Here is a 19,440-nt window from a genome sequence, read left to right on the forward strand (position 1 = left end):
GACCGAAGCGGGCGTCATGCTGGGAAAAAACGCACTTGGCCACGTTTTTGCACACATATAGTGCGCTGCCCGCTATCCCCTGCTGCGGCTGTGACAGCTGCAGCAAGGGATTCATTGGATGTAAAACTCCTGGATGCTGTCACATCCAGGGGCTTCACCTTGTTGTCAACGGGGCCAGCGGCAGCAACGGCGGCCCCATTGACACAAAGAGACCATCACATATTGTCACAGTGTCCAGTGACAAGGGGACTCCCCGCAGAGATGAAGAAATCCTCTGGCACAGCTGTCACAGCAGGGAGAAGACCCGCCTAGGTGCGCCTGAGCCCTGGCAGCTGCAGAGAGGTGAGTTTATATATTTTTTTATTTTTTACACATTTTAGGAATGATTTTCAGGGAAGGGCTTATAATTAAAGCCCTTCCCCGAAAAATCACTGCAGGGTTTGCCGACAGCCCATTGCTTTCAATGGATCCGTCTGTAGTGCCGGCTCCATTGAATTCAATGGGAGAACATCGCGCTCCTCTGCCACAGCTGTGCCGGAGGATTGCGATCTTCACTGTATGCTCTCAATGGGGTCGGCGCTGCTGCTGCCGGCTCCATTGAGCAAAAGGTGAAACCCCTGGATTTGACAGCATCCACGGGTTTTCACATCCAAAAAAGACGGATGCCGCAGTTACCTGCATTTTAAAATCCGCTGCCCTATATTTACCGCTGCACATTTTTGTGCACAGGTAAATATCGGGCATATGACCGCTGCAATTGAAAAAACAACTGTCTGACTGAGCCCTAAATGAATTTAAAAAAAAAACGTAATCCATTCCCTTTAAAGATAAATGCCAAAGAAAACTGTAAAAAAAAACGTGACATCAGTGAACCATAATTTTTCCTCCTGTCAAATCCTGTTATTTTCTCCAGTCATCATCACTTTAATAGGGTTCTCCTTTACTGGATAACATGGCCCCTTAAGTGTTCCCTGTGCTAAAATAAAAACACTGCTTTGGTCCCAGCGTTTGTTGTGACAGATAATATCATCAGAAGTCAGGTGACCACTGCAGCCAATTAGAGGCTGTAGCGTCACGTTCCCAAACTCTTGGCATCATGGCACTCAGGATGTGAGCACTGATGTCAGGAGTTCGAGAAGTGATGCTGCAGCCTCTGATTGGCTACAGTGATCACTTGACTTCTGGTGATATCATCTGTCATAACAAACGTTGGGACGTGTCGTGTCTGAAAATGGAAAAGCAAAAAAAGGCTGCAATGGGAAGGGGTTAAATATACAGCCACTGCGTCCCCTGCAGGGAAATGAGTGAACAGCCGCAGCTGACCATTTTAATAAAAATTAATTGGTAGGAATCAGACAGCTTTGCTTTATAAGGGCTCAGTCACACGGGCGCCGATTCGCCCGTGTTTCTGGAAGATAAGACGGACGCACTGCAGGTGCGGACGACTCCCCGCACTGGTCGGAAAAAAGAACATATGATTGGCAATGGAGCCGGTCATGGGGAGATTCGTCCGCATGCAGTGCCGCTGTCTTTATCGTCCAGAAACACGGGCAGACCGGCGCCCATGTGACTGAGCCCTAACGGGGTTGTTTTGGTGAGATAACCTTTTTAAGGTTTCATTAATGATGAATCACTTTAAATCTTCCATGTTTTAGTACAGCAAGAATATGGATGCAGATAAACATTTACATTAATGCACTCATGAAATGGATGACCTAATTAGCAACCTGCTTTATCATACTACCAATATACATGTGCAGGCAAACATATCTACAAGAATGTTTTTCTTTTAGGCTAGGAGCACACTTTCTATAAAAAGCCCGTTTTGTGTTTGTAAAAAAGCTGATATTTTTCCAACCGCGTGGAGCTTCGTATGCCATCAATGTCCGTGTATCTGTTTTTCTTTTTACTTCTGCATGCTATCTGTTTTTCACATTCGCAAAAAAAAAAAGACTAAAACCAGCTCACTTCTTTTTTCGTGTATTTCTTTTTTTAAAAAGGCATTGCATCTGAGTGTTATCTGATGTTTTTTTATCCCCATTGACTTTAATGGACGAGTCTTGTCCGTAAATCCAATTACAATAGTGCATGTCATGAGTTTTTTCACGCAGTCTTTGTGAGGATGAAAAAACTGATGTGTGTTTCCATATTAAATAATATATGTCCCTACGCTGTTCATGTGGAGCCCATTTTTAAATGGAACTCAACGTGGACAAAAAAAATGCTAGTGTGCTGGAGGCCTTAGGGCACTTTCACAGGACAGTTTTTATGTTCAGTTTTTTGTGAGCCACAACTAGTAGTGGAGAGAAAGTACAATAGAAAGATTTGCATGTCTTTCGTATGTTGGGCCCACTCCTGGTTTTGGCTCACAAAAAACTGAACATAAAAACTCTCGCGAAAGCGCCCTTAGGGCTCACACCCACTGGCGTTTTTTTTCTCCCTGCGCTGCGAGAGTAAAGGAAAAGTCTCGCAGCGCAGTGCGAGAAAAAAAACAGCATCACGCCGGGATATCGCAAGTCTTTTCAATGGGGCCAGCGGCAGCAGTGCTAGCCCCATTGAAAAGAACTGGAGAATGCCGTGGACTTCTGCCACTGCTGTGACAGCTGTGATAGCTGTGGCAGGAGTTTCCTTCACTGCTGCTGATCCCATTGAAAGCACTTCTTTCTGGCAAGCCCCGCAGTATGATTATTGGGAAAGGGCTCAAAATAAAAGCCCTTCCCCGATAATCATCAATAAATGGTAAAAAATATTTTTTTTACCACTAAGATAGTGCTATTCATGAATGAATAGCTAAGGGCTATCTGTCATTGGCTGAGCGCTCAGCCAATAGCTAAGCACTAGCTGCTATTGGCTGAGCCCTTAGCCAATCAGCACAGCCCTTTCAGGAGGCAGGGATTTTTAAATCCCTGCCTGCTGAGAGAGCTTAACAGCTGTGCAGGGAAGCCAGCCGGAGGACGCGTCTGAGCGGCGAAGAGGTGAGTAATTTAAAAAATATATTTTTTACCACATATTGATGATTATCGGGGAATGGCTTATATTTCATGCCCTTCCCCGATAATCATACTGCGGGGCTTGCCAGAAAGCAGTGCTTTCAATGGGATCGGCAGCAGTGCCGATCCCATTGAAAGCAATGGGATAGCATGCCGCGGACTTCTGCCACAGCTGTGACAGCTGTGGCAGAAGTTTGCGGCATTCTCCCTATGTTTTCAATGGGGCTAGCGCTGCTGCCGCTGGCACCAGTAAAAGCACTAACGATATGCCGGTTCTATTTCGGTGTCTTTTTTGCGCTGCGAGGCGAGTGTTTTCCCGTGCTCTCGCAGCACAAGAAAGAAAATATCTCCAGTGGGTGTCCACCCTTAATGTATCTGGAGATAAAATGTTGTAGCCATTTTAAAGGGAATAAGAACAGCCTTTTGTCATAGAGTTAGAGCTCTTTCACACGAGCGTATATCGGCCGCCGTTTTCATGGCCGGCGGATATACACTCCGATCTGATGCATTGGATTCCAAAGCATCAGATCACATGGCCGTATTGCTGCGGCGTTAAAGCGCCCAGCCGAGTCAATATAGCGCCAGGCATTTTCACACTGGGACGAAAAGATAGTCCTGGAACTATCCAATGTATATCCCAGTATACGTTGGCTGCTGCATTGGCTCCTTTGGGGGCTAATGACAGCGGCCAGAGAAGTGAGGTGGGAGGGAGTTTAACAGCGTGACAGCTAAACTCCCTCCCTCTTCTCTCCTCCTCTCCCCTCCCCTCCATCTCTTTGCAATGGGATGGGGAGGGGTGAGGGTGGAGCTAAGCTCCCCCCTCCCAATGCTGGCTGCGGACAAGGGGGTTGGTGCTTAGCTCTACCACCGTCCCACCCACTCCCATTGCAAACAGCCGGAGGGAAGGAGAGAGGAGGTGAGCTAGCGAGGGGTAGGGAAAGGGAGGCAATGGCATTACGGCCTCGGCATATATGCACCGGGCCCATGTCGTCTGAACGGGTGCACAAACGTTAGATTTTTGCGCCCATTCATGCTTTTTTGTGGCGCGGTGCGTGCAAGTGAAAACGCCTACTGCCATGTGAAAGGGGCCTTACAGAAACTGCTCCCATAGTTGCACCTTCATGCCTTCTGTCTCTATTTAGATTTAGTAAAACTGATTAAAATATAGTACGTTATGCAGGTTTATGCACATTGAAGCACACAACAAGAAATTACTGATGAACAGGAGTGAACATTACCTTTTGGGCTATGTTACTAAATATCTGTCCCGTCTGCTCCGCAATATATCCCAAACGAAAGACAGGACACAATGGGTCCTTCTCTTTATGATAAGAACAATTTCTGAGGTAACTGCTGGTTACCGATTCCACTAGATTCTGTCTAAAAAATAGAAATACGTTATAGCAATATATATTCTTATGACAAACATCTAATACGCAGAATGCAGAAGGTGAACATTTCAACTTTGCAATTGTTTACTTTACTTTCATGGGATGAATGAATGAATTAAGGGCTGGATTACACTATTTTTAAAAGCAGCATGTGCTCCAAAACCTATACCATTTGGTGGCTTCTAGCACGTGGTCTGCTCTGAACTTTGTCCCTTCCCGATGGTCTAAAGCTAAGATAGTGGCACCAGCTATGCTTTTATTTAAGGCCCATTTACACGCAAAGGTAATCTTTCAAACGAATGAAAGATTGAAAATGTTTGTAGTCTTTTTACATAAAGTGTTAATGGACACTAATTTCCATTAACACTTTATCATCTTCATTTGCATGTAAGTGAATCTCCAGGAGCTGTTTGCAGAGCCCAGCGTGTGATTAATCACATGCCTTGTATTGTTCATGTCTGGGCTGCCAGCAATTAACAATGTTATCTGCTGCCTCCTGTGGACAATACAGCATGTGGTCTGTTGAAAGAGACTTTATCTCTCTGCAGCTGAATGATGGATTTTAAGTTCAATTTAAAATCATCGTTCAGACAAAAAGTGCACAATGGCCATGTTTACATGTAACGATTATCGCTCGTTTGAACAAATTTTAAACTATAATCGTTGCGTGTAAATGGGCCTTGAGGCACTGCATAGCATTGCTATTAGCTATGGTATTATTTAGGCACTGCATAGAATTGTTATGTATGGTATTATTTAGGCACTGCATAGCATTGTTATGTATGGTACAGTTATTTTGCCCCTTTGTTGTTATTCACAGTATGGTACTATTTTATTATGTATTACTCTCCATTTCTTGATTGTTTGTAACTGAATATAATGGTGGTTTTTGTATCTTTGTTTTTTGTATCTGCTCCCTGTTTTGTAAGCCTTGTGGAATATGTTGGCGCTAAATAAATATAAATTATTATTATTTCTTTCCTCCCAAACCCATATTATGACTAGGGGCCCCAACTGACTTTGGTCCAGTTCTGCCTACAACACATCTATATTTTATGATAATTACACCATTTTTATTCAATTTGAAATATACTGAGGTAAGGAAAGTGGCCATAAAAATTAGTCACTATTTCCCCCCAAAAAAACAAATTCAATTAAATGAGCGTGATACTTCAATGAAGGTATTCCAAGGGAGGCATTTGGCTGTCAGATACCTATGGCAATATCTATAGTCAGGGGAGATAGAAACAGATTCATTCTAATTTGCTGGTACTCCCTGGATAGCAGATGCTAGGGAACTGTCTGACAATAGTGTGTGTATCCTTGACTATAGTTTCTATTACAAAGCTAAATGGAATAAAATTGCATAAATAGTGTAGATAATGAGGTACAATTTATTTACCAAAGTCCTGTCCACTGCAACATATAATTTTTTATTCATGGCATACTGATTCCTTTTGCTACATTCCTCATGTATTTATCGTTTTTTTTTGTGTATGCAACTCGGTGAATACCTAATAATGGGGAATCTTAGGAAGGAAGCCTCCAGTATCAACCTAACATACTCTAAAGGCCCTTTTACACGGGCCAACAGTCTTTTGGACGACTGCACAAGCGCTGACATCACTGCTTAGGTCATCAGCAGTCGTGCAGAGCACTCAAACAGAAAGACTTATCGCCGGCTCGCTGGCTTCTCGTCCGCTTCCCGCTCAGCGCTTCACCTCCTATGTGAAGCGCTGAGCAGGGAGTATTTACATGGAACAATAAGCCATCGAGCTAATGAGGTTTTTTAAGCTGTATGAAAAGTCAGCTTAACTAACCGTTAGTGATAAGTCAGTGATTTTTTTCGCATTCACACTGAACAATTATCACTCAAATTCGTTTGTTTAAATGAATTTTGAGCGATTATCGTTATGTGTAAATGGGCCTTTATACGGAATATAAAAAAAAGGTTGTTTACCACTTATTAGAATAAAGAAAGACAGAAATTTCATATGATTAAGGCTTTATTCACACAAACGTCTATCGGCCATCATTTTCATGGCCGGCCGATATACGCTACCAGCTGAAGCATTGGATTCCAATGCATCAGATCAGATGGGTGTTTTTCCACCGCGTAAAAGCACCTGGCCGGCCATGATAGCGCATTTCATCCAGGCGCTTTCATGCCGGCAAAAAAGATAGTCCTGGAACTATCTTCCTGGCCAAAATACTTGACTGCTGCATGGACTCGTATGGGAGGCTATGACAGCTGCTGGAGAAGGGAGGTGGGAGGGAGTTTAGCAGTGTGACTGCTAAACTCCCTCCCCCTTCTCCTCTCTGACCCTTACCAGCTGTTTGCAATGGGAGAGGGCGGGATGGGGTGGGAGCTGGTTGCTAAGTTCCCACCCTGTCCCACCCCCTCCCATTGCTGGCTGCCGACAAGGAGCGGAGAGGTGGTGGGGGCTTAGCAGACTAGCTCCCTACCGTCTGCTCCTCCCCTTGCCAAGAGCCACCCGGCGGCAATTCGGGCACAGTAATATGCAGCAGTCCCAGGGCCATCTCAACGAGCACACAAATGGCAGATTTGTGTGCCCATTCAAGCATTTTTCGGCCAGGCCGTGACCCGGCCGGCTTAAAAATGCTATGCTTGTGTAAAAAAAAACCTCAGAAAATATTTTTTTAAGCAAATGACAGGTAATGAATCAGTCACTTTATTGATGACGCAAATAATAACATTTTAATTACAACTACTGAAATGAATGTTAGTATGCTCAGTTATACCTACCTATTTACTTTATGCCTAGGAAAAGTAATACTGTTTTTTATAAATAAAGTAAAGTTTTCTGCCTGCAACAACAATGGAGGGCTGTAAATAAAAAAATACTGATTAGACTGTAATATCAATTAAGCTTGTAAAACCAAAATGTAGTAGTATTAGTTAATATTGTTGATATAATATGTTATCCAGGTAACAAACAGGAACAAAGTAGCTTTAGAAAACATAAATTTTGTTAGAAGATAAATTAGCAGTGAACTTCTGAATAACTGTATTTAACTAGACATGAGCGAGCGTACTCGCTAAGGCAAATTACTCGAGCGAGTTTTGCCATTTTCGAGTACATGCCCGCTCATGCCAAAAGATACGGGGACCGGCAGGGGTGAGTGGTGAATGGCGGGAGTGAGCAGGAAGGGGGGGGGGGGGAGAGAGATCTCCCCCCGTTCCTCCCCGCTCTTCCCCGCCGGCCCCCGAATCTTTTGGCATGAGCGGGCATGTACTCGAAAATGGCAATACTCGCTCGAGTAATTTGCCTTAGTGTGTACACTAAGGACATTTGTAATAGTTTTTTCTGTCAATGTTCTATACTATAAATCGAGTAATTCTGATAAGAGAAGTATTTGGAAATAATTTTAATAGGAAAAAATATACCTAGGAACAATATTGTCATTTTCCACAGGACACCAAGCATAGACTTCACAAGAGCCCATTTCATTGTTGATGGGTAAACATTTTCCAGTAAGGACACCTGAAATAAATACGATAAAAAATTGAATAAGAAATATGGAAAACCAAGCATAAATAAATAACCATATATCTCGTGCTCTCTACTGGTAAGCAATTATCTTATTTTGTGTTACAATTAATTTCATTTTTAAGGAGAACATTTCTATAATTAAGAGCAGAAACAGTACTGTACAAAAACCCGACAGCAATAGTTTTCAGTTCAAATTCTGAAAAACTATTTTTTTATCATCTTTCTTCTTCAGTGTCAGAAAGACACATACATACCAGCAAATTACCTGAAAGCCTCCAACATTAAATATATCAAATTAATCATGTTTTAGTTTCTCAGCTTTTTACTTTTGTGAACCCTACTGCAACTTCATCTATTTTATCTTTCTAAGCTTAAAAACAAAAACACTTGGGTGTATTCTTCCAATACAATTTGTCCCACAGGTTTTACTGACATTATTTTACTTTTTAAAGAGACACTTGCACACTAGTACTGGTGTAAAGTTATCATTATTTTATCTAATATAGCTAAAGATGATAATTATAAGGAGTTTAGATATAAATTATAAATTAAAGTAGTTAAGTTTTCAGAAAAGGCTGCAATGTTTGTACATTAGGAATAACACTTTATCTGGCCATGTGACCTGTATCCTGCAGTTTTTGCCATTTTCTCTCTGCAGCATGTATATCTGATTTTCTGTTCTCTCAGAACCGATGGGAAGAGCCCGCTGTTATGCTGCCTTCTATACACTATGTGCATTAATGCATCACTTAGACTACAGGAAGTCAACTTCAAAATAATCCCACAGTGGTACAGAACCTCGGACAGACTGCACAAAATATACCCCTCAGTTTCTGAACAGTGTTGGAGTAGTATGTCTGACACAGGTTCTATGTTGCACATATGGTGAGACTGTCCTCTTATAGTTCCCCTGTGGCAGGACGTATCCCAACTATATCAAGCTATATGCGTATCCTCACTTAATTTCATGCCAGAACTGGCGCTCCTGTCTATTCCACCTGATCCAGTCTTTCAGCTCAAACACGGTCTGCTCGGGTAATTTTTTATGGAAATGAGACAAATCATTCCCAAATCTTTGGAAACAGAGTGTCACAATCCGGAGAATAGTGTGGTTGGAGGACATGGACTCCTTGAAATACATGGAGGAGCTCAAATGTAGTGACTTTGAAACAGATTACTCAAAATCCTATTGTACCTGGGCCATCTGAGTGGAGTTCCAACACTCCCCCTCTCTCCCATCTTGGCTGAGCAGTGGATTGGCCTTGTGAGAGATAATCCGAGTGGATCTGTGCGGAAGGTTGGAGAAACCCCCATAACTGAATACGGTCTATGATTCCAGAGTACCCTTCCCTATCTAAATTCTTCTCTTGTCCCCCCCCCCCCGATCCCTCTTCTTATTCTCTTCTCTCATTTTCTTTGGCTTTTTCTCTAATTCTATAAGTTTCGTTATGTTCATGGATAGAATGAGCAATTAAGAGGAAATAATGTCATGTATGAGGGGCACTCTCCAGAGAGTCCTCACAGCCTGGTAGCTTGGGAACTAGCCGGGCAGGTGTTCATTGGATGGAGCACAGAATAGTATTGAAATAAATATGATGAAAAATTGAATATTAAAGGGGTTGTCCCGCGCCGAAACGTTTTTTTTTTTTTTTTAACCCCCCCCCCCCCCGTTCGGCGAGAGACAACCCCGATGCAGGGGTTAAAAAAACAAACCGGAGAGTGCTTACCTGAATCCCGGCGGTCCAGCGTCTTCATACTCACCTGCTGAAGATGGCCGCCGGGGGTCTGCTCCCTCCGTGGACCGCAGCTCTTCTGTGCGGTCCATTGCCGATTCCAGCCTCCTGATTGGCTGGAATCGGCACGTGACGGGGCGGAGCTACACGGAGCCGGCATTCTGCACGAGCGGCCCCATTGAAGACAGCAGAAGACCCGGACTGCGCAAGCGCGGCTAATTTGGCCATCGGAGGCCGAAAATTAGTCGGCACCATGGAGACGAGGACGCCAGCAACGGAGCAGGTAAGTATAAAACTTTTGATAACTTCTGTATGGCTCATAATTAATGCACAATGTACATTACAAAGTGCATTAATATGGCCATACAGAAGTGTATAGACCCACTTGCTGCCGCGGGACAACCCCTTTAATCATGAAAAAACTAAACATAAATAACCATATATCTCATGCTCTCTATTGGTATGCAAGTATCTTATTTTGTGTCACAATTAATTTGATTTTTAAGAGAACATTTCTATAAGTAGGAGTGGAACCAGTACTGCAAAAAACTAACAGCAATAGTTTATACAGGAAAGTGAAACATTTACTGCGACGAAAAAAGACAACAATTCCAGTAATGCTAAATATGTCTGTGAAAATGTTTCTTCAGTATTGCTTGCACTTAAATTCAATATTATATATGTGTGTGTATATATATATATATATATATATATATATATATACACACACACTATGTAAAGAGAATTATAAACTCTGCTCTTTAAATGTCCACACAGATACATAACACCATCATATAACACAGTGTACAGCAGTACTAAGCAGTGGACATGTGAATGAATAGCAGCAAGTCACCCACCATTAGCTTCAACAGCAGGTTTGTATGAGTCTCTGCTTCTATCCTCTCTGCCTCTCCCCTTTTGCTCTCAGACGCAATGAGCGGGATGACTTATCCCCCTCCTTAATTGCTTGTTCTCCCTTTTGCCAGCTGAAGTTATAGATATAACATCACTTGATAACAGGCATTGGACAGTAAATTGGGAGGAAACAAGACATATAATTCCTCCCTAATGAAAGTCCTCAGGATACCTGAATACTGGAAGACACAATTAGTACCAGGAAAAGGTGACTGCTATAGATGAAATCCAGTTCTACCATCTTATTTCCAGCCGGCGTCGTTATACAGTCTTTGAACGCAAAATGCAATATGCTGGAGACCTAAAAAAAAGTAGACTAGCTACCCTACAGTCCAATATGCATTTGTTTAGAATTACAGGTAGCATGAGAGGAAGAAAATGCACCCAAATGGTAAAGTTGACCTTCAGCTGCAGACAAATACCCTTGCATATTCTTTAGAAAAAAAATCTCCCAGAATAAACAGAAGTTGTAGTTAAACAGTCACTAATCCTTCAACAAAGTCTGCATATAACAATAATACACTGTACTTTGCAGGATTCATTCTTCCTGCGCTTCCATCCTAAACTGTACACTCACAAAAAACTGCTAAAATCCATCTTGGTAGACTAACAGCTCACTGACAGGCTGAGTAACATGCTGCCCATAAAAGTCAATGGAGGAAGAGCCAAGTGAAAGTGAAGCAGAGAGACATATAGACGTACTGCTGCAGCTACTAGTAGATGTTTTGCAGTCTCACAATTACTGGAATCATATCCACACTATTCATTGTTTCTCTATAATGTCCCAAATGCTTAAAAAACTCGTACTTACAACTCCAATTCCAAAAAGTTGGGACGCTGTGTAAAATGTAAATAAAAGTAAAGGAAAAAAAGAATGCAATGATTTTGAAATGTAATATAACCATATTTTATTTACAATAGAACACATAATACATGTCGGAAAGTTAAAGCGAGACATTCTTCAATTTTATTTTTAAAAATTAACTCATTTAGAAGCTGATGGCAACAACACACCTCAAAAAAGTTGGGCCACAGTCATGTCTACCATTCTGTAACATCCCCTCTATCTTTTACAGCAGTCTGTAAACATCTAGGAAGTGAGGAGACCAATTTCTAGAGTTTTGGAAGAAGAATGTTGTCCCATTTGTGTCTGATGTAGGATTCTAGCTGCTCAACAGTCCTGAGTCTTTTATGCCAGATTTATTTTTTATAATAAGCCAATGGTTTTCTATTAGTGAAAGATTTAGACTGCAGGCGGCCAGTTCAGTACCCGGGCTCTTCTTCTGTGAAGCCATGCTGTTGTGATAGATGCAGTATGTGGTGTAGCACTGTCTTACTAAAATATGCAAAGCTTTCCAGGAAAGAGACGTGTGGATAGGAGCAAATGCTGTTCTAAAACCTCTTTATACTGCTCAGCATTGATAGTGTCTTTCAAGATGTGTGAGCTGCCGATGCCATAGGCACTAATGCAAATCCATACCATCAGAGATTCAAGCTTTAGAACTGCTGTGCTAATAACAAGCTGGATGGTCCCTCTCCTCTTGAGTCCGCAGGATACAGTGTCCGTGGTTTCCAAAAAAAATTCAAATTTTGATACCTCTGACCACAGAACAGTTTTCTATTTTAAATGAGCTTTGGCCCAGAGAAGACAATGTTGTTTCTGGATTGCGTTGATATTCAGCTTCTTCTTTGCATTATACAGCTTGAACTTATATTTGTGGATCGCACGGAAACTGTGTTCACAGACAATGATTTCTGGAAGTATTTCCTGAGCCCATGCAGTTATTTGGGCCCATAGCATCCAATATTGACCATCAGCTTTGTACCTTGTGCATATGAAGTTCTCCGGGGTTCTCAGAATCCTTTGATGATATTATATATTGTGGTTGGCGGGATATTCAAAGTCTTCAGAATTTTAAGTTGAGAAACATTTTTCTGAAATTGTTCCACAATTTTTTGCCGCAGGTTTTCATAGATTATTGAACCTCTCACCATCTTTGCTTCTGAGACACTCTGCCTCTCTAACATGCTCTTTTTATACACAATAATTTGACGTAGTAGAAAATTGACCTTCCAGTCATTTTCCATTAGTACCGCTTATCTTTCCAGCCATTCATTACCCCTGTCCCAACTGTCGTGAGGTGCAATTTCTAAATTAGTTTTTTTTTTTTTCATCAAATAGAAAAATGTTGTATTTTTAACTTCGTATATGTGTTCTATGTTCTATTATGAATAAAATATGGTTATATGAGATTTACAAATCATTGCATTTTTTTCTTTACATTTTAGACAGTGTCCCAACTATTTTGGAATTGGGCTTGTACTTTACCCCATAAAGAGCAATCATTTTTCAGTTTTTTGTTCTCATTTATTGTCCTTGCATTCCAAGAGTTGTAACGTTTTTTTTTTTGTTTTTTTTCCATTGACAGAGCCATATGAGGAGAGATAAGACAAGTTGTATTTTTTATGTGGACTATTTGCTGTACCATATAATGTATTGAAAAACGTTGAAAACTTTAGGGTGAAATTGAAAAAGAAGATGCAATTATGGCATTTTAAGACTTTTTTTACGGCATTCACAGTCTTGTAAAAATGAGATGTTAACTTTATTCTGTAGGTTAGTATGATTAATACAAACCCCAATTTATATCAGTTTTAAGGTTTTAGCACTTACAAAAATATTTTTTTCTTTTTAAAAATTAGCTTTTTTTTCACCACATTCTGATACCCATAACTTTTTTATTCAATTTTTTTGGAGTGCCGGTGGCGACAAAATAACTGCAATTCTTCAATTAGGCTGCCTGTCCACGGGCGTTACGGTATCCCGCGGCGGAGATCTGCCATGGGATACCGCCGCCCGGGAGCAGGGGTGGACAGATGGAACTCCGCTGTCAGCCTATCTGACAGCAGAGGCTGACCATGGAGGATTGCGGCAAATCACAGCATGCTGCAATCGCAATGATTCTCTGCTTATGGACAGGGGGGAAACACTCTCCATAGGAACACAATTCAAACCCGCCCATGGACAGGCAGCCTTACTCTTTATTTTCTTACAGAATTGACCATAATTCAATACTTTAATAGTTCAGACTTTAACAAACGTGGCAATATCAATTATGTTTCTGAACATTTATTTTTTTATTTTTATTTTTTGTAATTAAAAAAAAAAAGAACATTTTTTAACCTCTTTCTTAGTCCCCAAAGGGGACTTGAATTTGAGATTATCTGATGGCTTGTACAATTAACTCCAATACTTCAATAGTGCAGTATTATATATTTAACATCATCCTATTAAGCCCTACCACAGGACACACAGAGGTTAATAAGCTAATATCCAATAGAAGGCCTGAGAGCCTTCACAAGGTCCCAGGTTTCCAATGCAACCTATCAGAATTATGGGGGCTCCAATGGAGTGCCACAGGGCCCCCCTCTAGCTAGCTGTGTAGATGCTGCAGTCAACATTGACTGTGGTATCTAAACAGTTAAACAGCACGGATCTCGGTCATTGCTGAAATAGAATGGGCTTGGCTCTGGAGCACACTCCATACCCACCCAACAGACCAATGACGTACATGTACATCACTGATGGTTAAGGGATTACTGACCATTTTGACTACAATTTGAATATACAAAACTGAGTGTTGCACAATACTGTGTATTCTATTTAACAGCTCATATACTAAATAAGCAAATTATAGGACCCATCAGCACACTCTTCTGGATATGTCTATCTAATTTTGTTCACAGAAATATGTAAGCCTCTGTTCACATCCGTGCTGGGGGCAGCATAAGATCCGTCCCAAAATTCTGGACGCAAGAGTGCTACATTAAGAGTTCATGACAAAAGCCAGACAGAGCCATTATAGTCCATCCGGTGCCATTTGGTTCCATCACAGGATGGATACATTTCGGGCAAGTATTATGTTTTTCTACTCCCATGGTGAAAAAACAAAACAGAAACCCTGAACACAGATGTGAACAGAACCTAAATTGTTTGATATTGCCTCTAATTCTGATCCTATATACACATTCTACCATCTCCTTTTCCTGGATCAGCTTCCTCTATAAGTCACGCATGTCCTGTTATTCTACAAGGGTACTCCCATCTTTTTGGCTATCTATTAAAAGGCACAGACTTAAGGCCCATTTAGACACAACGATTATTGCTCAAAAACCATATTTTGAATGATAATCGTTGTGTCTAAATGGGCCCATTTTTCAATTTTTTGCCGAACAATGGTTTTCAGTTCATCTTGAAAACCGTCGTTCAGCAGAACAGTTGATAAGACGGACCGCATGCTGTGCTATGCCCGAATACTGCTCAGAAAACCTGATTGTATTGTCTCAGCTGTTTTCAGTTGTCAGCCCCACCGGCAGAACAAAAGGAATTTATTCAGAGAACAGCGGGCGGTCCTCTGAATAAATTTAGCTCCCGGTGGCTCACACACTGCTAACTGGTACTAATAGGCATTAGTACCAATTACCAGATTATGCAAAATGATCGCTCAAAAGCCATCTTTTGAGCGATCGTCTGTGTGTCTAAGTGGGCCATGAGATGTGTAGCCTTAATATAACAACTTCACCCTGGGTGAAGTGCAAAGGGGAAGATGGTGTTGACAGTGACCGGGGACTATGTAAGGAAAACAAGGTTAGAGGGGTAAGTACAGTTAGCATTGTCAGAATGGTTATTAAGGACACATTTAAAATAAAAAATAACCAATAATCTTTTTACTGCATGATTACTAATGCTAGAAGTCTGACCATTTAAGTTGAACTACAAGTATGATGTGGTTATTATGGGAGACATCAACTTGAAAATTGAAACCTGTGGATCATATAAAGGAAACAAATTTCTGCCAAAAACTGAAACCTTTCCCAACTGATACAGATCCCAATTAGAGGGATGACCATTTTGGACTTAAAGGAGATGTCTCGAGGAAGCAGTTAATTTATTTTTTTTGCCCAGTCCCCCCCATTAAACACACATTACTAAGCCCCCCTGTAAATGACATTTCTAGCTGGTTCGTACTTACCGTTCCAGCGTTTCAGCAAGTTATAAAAGTTTCCTCAAGATGGCCGCCGGCTCTTTCCCAGTCGCTCGCTGCAGCCCGACGTGCGCGCTCCCGAGACGCCGCCAGCTGTGTCTCCATGGCAACCGGACGCATCGCAGCCGCCGACCAGACGCCCCGCAGCCGCCGACCAGACAGCAGGTAACCGGCGCTAGCCCCCTGCTCCCCAGCGCTAGTTCCCCCGGCGCAGCGACAGCCCCCCCGGCCTAGCGACAGCCCCCCCGGCCTAGCGCTAGCTCCCCCGGCGCAGCGACAGCCCCCCCGGCCTAGCGCTAGCTCCCCCGGCCTAGCGACAGCCCCCCCGGCCTAGCGACAGCCCCCCCCATCGCAGCGACAGCCCCCCCCATCGCAGCGACAGCCCCCCCGGCCTAGCGCTAGCTCCCCCGGCGCAGCGACAGCCCCCCCGGCCTAGCGCTAGCTCCCCCGGCCTAGCGACAGCCCCCCCGGCCTAGCGACAGCCCCCCCCATCGCAGCGACAGCCCCCCCGGCCTAGCGCTAGCTCCCCCGGCCTAGCGACAGCCCCCCCGGCCTAGCGACAGCCCCCCCCATCGCAGCGACAGCCCCCCCGGCCTAGCGCTAGCTCCCCCGGCCTAGCGACAGCCCCCCCGGCCTAGCGACAGCCCCCCCCATCGCAGCGACAGCCCCCCCGGCCTAGCGCTAGCTCCCCCGGCGCAGCGACAGCCCCCCCGGCCTAGCGCTAGTTCCCCCGGCGCAGCGACAGCCCCCCCGGCGCAGCCCGGCGCAGCGGCAGCCCCCCCGGCCTAGCGACAGCCCCCCCGGCGCAGCGGCAGCCCCCCCCGGCGCAGCCCGGCGCAGCCCGGCGCAGCCCGGCGCAGCGGCAGCCCCCCCCGACCCATCACTTACCTGGGAGGCTTCTCGGGGCTGCTGGGCTGGGCTGGTCTTCTCCGCTGGGCAGCTCCAGTTTCTGCACCTTCCTCTAACAGAGGATGGTGCAGAATGGCCGCTTCAGCGCGCTCCCGAGCAGTGACAGCTCGTCTGCGCATGCGCAGAAGAGCTGTAGCGGGGAGCACACTGAAGCGGCTCGTGCTGAATGGAGAAGACCGGACTGCGCAAGCGCGTCTAAAAAAGCAAGCTGCCAGCGAATTTAGACGGAACCATGGAGACGAGGACGCTAGCAACGGAGCAGGTAAGTGGAATAACTTCTGTATGGCTCATATTTAATGCACAATGTACATTACAAAGTGCATTAATATGGCCATACGGAAGTGTATAACCCCACTTGGTTTCGCGAGACCACCCCTTTAAAGGGGTTGTCCCGCGAAAGCAAGTGGGGTTCAGCACTTCTGTATGGCCATATTAATGCACTTTGTAATGTACATCGTGCATTAATTATGAGCCATACAGAAGTTATTCACTTACCTGTTCCGTTGCTAGCGTCCCCGTCGCCATAGTGCCGTCTAATTTCAGCGTCTAATTGCCCGATTAGACGCGCTTGCGCAGTCCGGTCTTCTCCCTGGTGAATGGGGCTGCTCGTGCCGGAGAGCTGGTCCTCGTAGCTCCGCCCCGTCACGTGTGCCGATTCCAGCCAATCAGGAGGCTGGAATCGGCAATGGACCGCACAGAGCCCACGGTGCACCATGGAAGAAGACCCGCGGCGCATCGTGGGTGAAGATCCCGGCGGCCATCTTGGTAAGGTAAGTAAGAAGTCGCCGCAGCGCGGGGATTCGGGTAAGTACTTAACCTTTTTTTTTTTAACCCATCCCTTGGGTTTGTCTCGCGCCGAACGGGGGGCCTATTGAATAAAAAAAACCCCGTTTCGGCGCGGGACAACCCCTTTAATATTAACCCTTTCCAATGCCATTTCCCTGCTATCCACACACTCCCCAGCTCTTATGTATTTTGAGTGGGAAAGTGCTTTGTGGATTCCTTTGAACACATAAATATGACCTGTCATGATGATTTTATTAGCAATCTTTTGAAAATTAAACATGAGTTAATATGTATATCATTTTTTTTTTATATGTATATTGTATAAATATATTACACTATGCAGGAGAGCGCTCTGACATCATACTTCTCTCCTGCATACTGGAATATACATATGCAGAAGAGAACTCTGAGATGATGGACCTCTCTTCTGAATAATGTTAGAGACATGTGCTGGACCTCGCCCGAAGTATGCAGGGAAATCTCAAAGCCGGACGAAGTCTGACTCTGTATTGGAAAGGGTGCACGTTGGGGGGCACCTAGGAAACAGTGACCATAATATAATAAATTTCCACTTTTCTTTCAATAGGGTTTTTTGTCAGGGAGCTACAAAAACACTGAACTTCAGGAAGGTGAAGTTTGATACCAAATGACTTGAATTCTTGGTTCAGGCAAAAAAAACAAGCTGAGATTAAAAAATCAAGGACAAAATTGGAAAAATCTAGATTTAAATTTTAGAAGAAATCGCTCAGCCCTAGATTTTAACCTTCAAAAATCATTTACACTCCACCACTATTACTTGATAAAGTACATTTGATGTCATTAAGAAGCAGGGAATAAATGGTACAGTCTATGTGATGGGCAATAACACTATGAAAGGCAATATGATTAAAAGAAAGCAGCTTCTTTTTGTGTCAGAAAGTAAAAAGTCTGAAGCACAAACAGCTGAGCCTACAAAAGAAAGCCTGTACACAGATACCGTGCACATGGATTCTGAAGCACTGTCAAATGTCTGGTGATTCTCTTTGGACATCTGAAATAGGTATTGGCAGGTGCAGCATGAGAACTGGAAAAATATCTAAAAGTTGCCTCATGTGGCCAACACAAGTAGGTGGGGTCAGCAAAACATTAGGTGTAGCCACAATGGTGGTAGTTGGGGCCTAGGAAGGTAATATAGAAAGTGTATAAAGTCATGGTATTGGCCCTTCCAATGATGCTGTTCCTCCTCGTTGTTGTCTGTGTTTGTCCCCTCTTAGTGTGTGTTTTTATTATGTACCTATCATCTTGTGCTGTCCCTGTTCATTTACTTGTTTCTCTTTTGCTCTCCCCATTCTGTTCCTCATCCCTCTGTGCTTCTGTGTTGTGTATCTGGCTGTTGCCGATGCAGTCGAAGAGAGAGGAAGCAGTGGTTGAAGTTCATTAAGAGGATGAGAGAGGTCATGATAAATGAGAGAAAATGACATGAAGGATGTAGAGCATGAGAGAGAATTATATGGAGGATGAGGATGAGTAACAAAGACATAAAGAATGAAGAGGATGTAAGAGAAGGACATGAGAGCTGAAGAGGAGGATAAGAGAGCAAAACAAGGAGGCTGAGGCACCAAAAATAAAGTTTAAGGTACGTAGAAGGTCCTTATAAATGCTTTCAGGGAACTAGAATGTAAGCTTAGGACAAGGACCTCAAAAGTAGTATTTTCTGAAATACTAGCTATATAACGTACCCCACCAGAAAGGCAGCAGGAGATTAGGGAGATAAACAAGTGGCTCCAGAGTCGGTGTAGGAAGGAGGGGTTTGGGTTCACAAATAACTGGGCCGATTTTGTTGTCGGCTACAGGTTCTACCATAGGGATGGGCTGCATCTCAATAGGCAGGGTGCAGCTGTGCTGGTTGGAGGAGTCTTTAAATTAGGGACTGGTGAGGACGGCAATCACAGAGATAGAGGGGAAAGTAAGGGAAATGGGGGTGGAGTAGTTGGAGGAGCTAGTACAGTCAGAACTGGCAGAACAGTTAATAGGGATAAATTCAAAATAAAAAATAACCAAAACCTTCTAAACTGTAGTATGGTGACTAATGCTATAAGTCTGACCAATAAAGTAGACAAGCAGGAAGTTATAATGTCTGAGGAAAACTACAAAATAGCTGGAGTAACTGAGACCTG

The 19,440-nt window shown here is 43.5% G+C and overlaps 1 protein-coding gene across 2 annotated transcripts in view; it reads right to left on the reverse strand.

Moving 5' to 3' along the window:
* Positions 1 to 19,440, reverse strand: part of P2RX1 (purinergic receptor P2X 1) — an 85,652-nt gene that overhangs the window by 20,462 nt on the left and 45,750 nt on the right. For both annotated transcript variants that reach the window (XM_066576931.1, XM_066576921.1), the window contains 3 exons: positions 7,791 to 7,887; positions 7,149 to 7,229; positions 4,229 to 4,370 (listed from right to left, as the gene is read on the reverse strand). In XM_066576931.1, the coding sequence (XP_066433028.1) occupies positions 4,229 to 4,370; positions 7,149 to 7,229; positions 7,791 to 7,887 (320 nt within the window). The remainder of the gene's footprint in view (positions 1 to 4,228; positions 4,371 to 7,148; positions 7,230 to 7,790; positions 7,888 to 19,440) is intronic.

This window comes from Eleutherodactylus coqui, chromosome 1, assembly GCF_035609145.1.
Source record: "Eleutherodactylus coqui strain aEleCoq1 chromosome 1, aEleCoq1.hap1, whole genome shotgun sequence".
Classification (NCBI taxonomy): domain Eukaryota; kingdom Metazoa; phylum Chordata; class Amphibia; order Anura; family Eleutherodactylidae; genus Eleutherodactylus; species Eleutherodactylus coqui.